The sequence below is a fragment of the Helianthus annuus genome, chromosome 4 (genome assembly GCF_002127325.2).
Source record: "Helianthus annuus cultivar XRQ/B chromosome 4, HanXRQr2.0-SUNRISE, whole genome shotgun sequence".
Taxonomy (NCBI): domain Eukaryota; kingdom Viridiplantae; phylum Streptophyta; class Magnoliopsida; order Asterales; family Asteraceae; genus Helianthus; species Helianthus annuus.
The window spans coordinates 23,614,585-23,618,647 of record NC_035436.2 but is presented as its reverse complement, the minus strand read 5'-3'; the positions used below and the strand labels follow the sequence as shown (position 1 = coordinate 23,618,647).

Below are 4,063 nucleotides of genomic sequence, written 5' to 3'. Positions count from 1 at the left end.
ATATCTTTGAGAATATTATTACTACTACCGCTATATACCAGACATTCATCACCAATAATAGCTCTACTGGAGCTAGCATACATATTTTTTTCAGGAAATAAAAATAAATAAAAGTTAGTGCAAAGAAGTAAAATGAAACATTGCAAGAGTTTCAAACCAAAACCAAATACAAAGGTCACAATGTGAAAAGTAAAACATAAAAGGTACATTAAATATGTTTAAACATCACGAATATTTTCAATGAAATCACATGCATCCAAATGAACGTCTGGTATCGTGGCTGGAGGTGTATCCTCAATCATATTAGTTTCAACATTCTTTCCTTTTTCTTTCATCATGCGTTGAAATGCCTCAGCGAGGTGTTTAGGGGTGCCACATGTGCAGGACCAATGATTTGACATCCCACATTTATAACAAATGTTGCTTTGGTTCCCGCTACTTTTCCCTTTTCAAGGTCGTCCCATATTATGTCGACTCGATTCACCATCGCTTTTTTTAGTGTTCTGGGACTGTCGATGCCATGTATATCCTAGTCCTCGACCACGACCACGACCTCTGCTGGGGCCGTGGCCTCTACGTCTACCTCGTCCGCTTTGATAATAGGCGACATTTGCTTCAGGGAATGGGCTTGCACCGGCTGGTTGCGATTAATGGTTTTGTAGTAGGAGCTTGTTGTTTTGCTCCGCAACCAGAAGGCATGATATGAATTCAGAATATTTAGTAAATTTACGTTCCCGGTATTGTTGCGACCGGAGCATGTTTGTGGCATATAACGTTGAGAAACTTTTTTCAAGCATGTCTTCATCGGTTATTTTTTCACCACATAATTTTAACTCAGAATTATATTCACTGACAGTCTTAAAATCCTGTAGTCGTAAATGAAGCCATTCATAGCGGGCTTTGGGGAGTAAGACCAACTTCTGGTGGTCAAAACGTTCTTTGATGTTTGTCCATAATTCAAGGGGGTCCCCAACAGTTAGATATTCCCGCTTTAAATCTTCGTGAAGATGATCGCGGAGGAATATCATAGCTTTCACTTGATCTTGAGGTGAAGTTTGATTACCATCAATAATTGTCTCCCCCAAATTATTTGCTGTCAAATGAATTTTAGCATCAAGAGTCCATGGGAGGTAGTTGTTACCCGAGATGTCAAGTGCGGTGAATTCAAGCTTTGATAAGTTAGACATTTTATCTACAAAAGAAAGAGACATGCATTTAATAACAAGCATGGGTATATAATGGATAATCTAGGAGAACTTCGGGTTCTTTATAATTAGAACTTCGGGTTCTATACAAGAAGACAATTTTCATATGTAGTGATGAGTTTGTGTATAATAAAATAAGAGAAATATGAGAAGTGTATTCTTATTCATCCAACTCTATCTTTATATACATGTACATATGTAGTGGAAGATGTAAGAGAAAATACAACTGGAGAAAAACCAGGACATATTATCTGTTCGTATTAATCTTGACAGCAAGAAGTTGAAAGTTGGTGTTAGTTTTTTTAGGGATATTGTATATGGAAGCCACACATGTACTAAAACTACTTTATAGGTGTTACATGTCAAAACAAGTAGAGGGTCTTATGTGTAATTGTTGTATTCTTAGAGGGTATATTATTAGAAAAAAAGTAACGAACTGGAATCAGATCGTTATAAGCTGTTGTAATCAGTTGTAAAGATCTTATCTCCATAATGAATTGACTCTTGTTCCTCTTATGATTCTTCTCAATTTCTTATTGCAACGTTGGTATCAGAGCTGTTCGATCATCTGGACGCCCTTGAACTTAAACCCTAATTCATCAAATTCCGCATTCAAATCGATCAATCAGCTTTCGTACAATTCGCTGAAATTGATCACTCTTCCGATCAATCAATTTAAACTCGACTTCATTTCAATTCACCGAAATTGATCACTCTTTCGATCAATTTCACTTCGAACTCATCGATTTTGTTCTTCGTTTTCGTTTCAATTCAAGGTTACGGCAATCTACAATTGCGTGTTTTTTCTATAATCAAATTGGGAAACTTAGGGTTACGATCGTTGTTTATGCCGATGAGACACCAAGAAATGGAAAAATTGGAAAAGTTAACTCAAGACAGCACAAGAGTAATTGAAGGGCAACAAGCAATTTTAGACCAGAGCTATTAGATTATTGCAGATCAGTATGACAACATTAGTTACTCAAATGGCGGAGATTAACAACAAATTGGGTAGTGATAGGGGTACAGGACACCAAGATCAACGGCTGGTTCGCACGGTCGGCTTGATTTCCCAAAATTTAATGGTGAGGAAGTTTAAGGATGGATTATTTGTTACAACCATTCTTTGTAGTAGACGACCCCTGAAAATGCTAAGGTTCATTATGCTGTTATCATTTTCGAACTGATGTTTTAGGGCATTTGATTAGAACAGGATACAAGTTGATTGATGTAGAACTTATCTCGAAACGGTGCTCCAAACGACTTAAATTTTATCAATTGGAAGTTTAAACACCCGAATTGAAGCATCATTTCCCTCGTTTGGAACACCGTTTCGAGGTAAGTTTTACATCAATCAACTCATATCCTCGGAATTCGGAAAAAAACTTAACTATGTTAAATTTGTTTACAATGGAGATGCAGTGAGAAAAAAAATACTTAAAGGGTGGGACTACTAGTGGTAATATTCAATGGTGATAGTGCCAATGGCCAACCACCTCTAGGTGAGATTATTAAAATCCAATTTCGTCTTTTTTTAATTGGTGCTTGTTTGTTTTTGTTTACGCTTATTCGCTTATATTCATGCGTGTTCGTTCGTTTATGCTTGTGAACCGTCTGTTATGTGTATTCTTCATGTTATATAATCTATCAAGAAAATAAATCTCATAATCGAAACATAAAGTAACAAAAAAAAAATCTCATTAGACATGTTTTCTCTCTCGGATGGTTACATATAAAATGAAGAGTGAACATAATTAAAATTGTATTCTAGAGTTCAACATTTTTAGTTTCGGGAGATTTAAGAGGGAAATTACTATGCCCATACATGTTGCAAACTCCTTGGATACTCGTACCGCGCAGCATACGAATATATCCCTTCTCTCCCCATCCTTCGCCCCACGAGTTCTTAACAATCCAGTACTTGGTTCCGTCAGGATCCTGATCGTATCCAACTATCAACATCGCGTGCATCAGCTCCATTCCACATGGTCCACTAAAAATTCCCTAAACACCATGAACTATTAAACAACATATCGATAACAAATGAACGATGCGTGATTGAAATGTTACCTCTTTGTAGAACATGAAACCGTCACCGCCAGGATCCATTTGAAAAGTTACAGGCTGATGTGCCACTGCTTTCAATAGCGCTTCTTCATCGTGTTCTGACAATTACTTGGTTCCATCAACAGTTACCGAGTGATGACCATACTGGTTTCAAAACACAGATTGTTAGAATCAAATACAAATAGTTTTTAACATGCGAATGATACAAAAAACTAAAGTACGTATGTTCAACTAGAAGAATTGCTATTACGGTACAGTTTTAAAGTAGCGTTAATATTACTCTAGTTCATCTGTTGTAGAGTAATAAGTATTACACTTCAACAAAATGAACTATAGCATTTATTATTATGCATTTACGCTACTTCAACAGGGTAGTGTAATAATACTTACAGTGGTTCGAACATAATTGCTATAATTATTTGTACAATTCGTATGTTAAAAGCTGTTTGTACTTGATATAACAAGGATTGTAATCTAGTTATCTATACTATATTCATTAGTTTTGTTTGTACCTTAGATGTATGGCATATTTCCCTTTTATCTACATAAGGGTAGAATTCATCTGTAGCTATACCTCCATGCTCTTTGACGAAAGTAAATACGCCACAGACCTGCCCTCCGTCGCAATGGAAGGTTCTGTCGCTCCAATCACAATCAAGAAGTTGTTGTTCTCATAATGATAAGAGTTGACCTGTTCTGATGGCGTTTATTCCTTCAATTGCACCCACTGCAGCAAATGCGAAACAACTTCCTGTAAACTCGACACCAAAATTATTTGTAACTATGTGTGC

At 36.5% G+C, this 4,063-nt stretch overlaps 1 protein-coding gene across 1 annotated transcript; it reads right to left on the bottom strand.

Annotated features, from left to right (window-relative positions):
• Positions 1-647: 647 nt before the first annotated feature.
• LOC110933054 lies at positions 648-1,187 on the bottom strand. The gene has a single exon (XM_022176296.1). The coding sequence runs from the start codon at positions 1,185-1,187 to the stop codon at positions 648-650; it is 540 nt and encodes a 179-aa protein (XP_022031988.1).
• Positions 1,188-4,063: the final 2,876 nt, after the last annotated feature.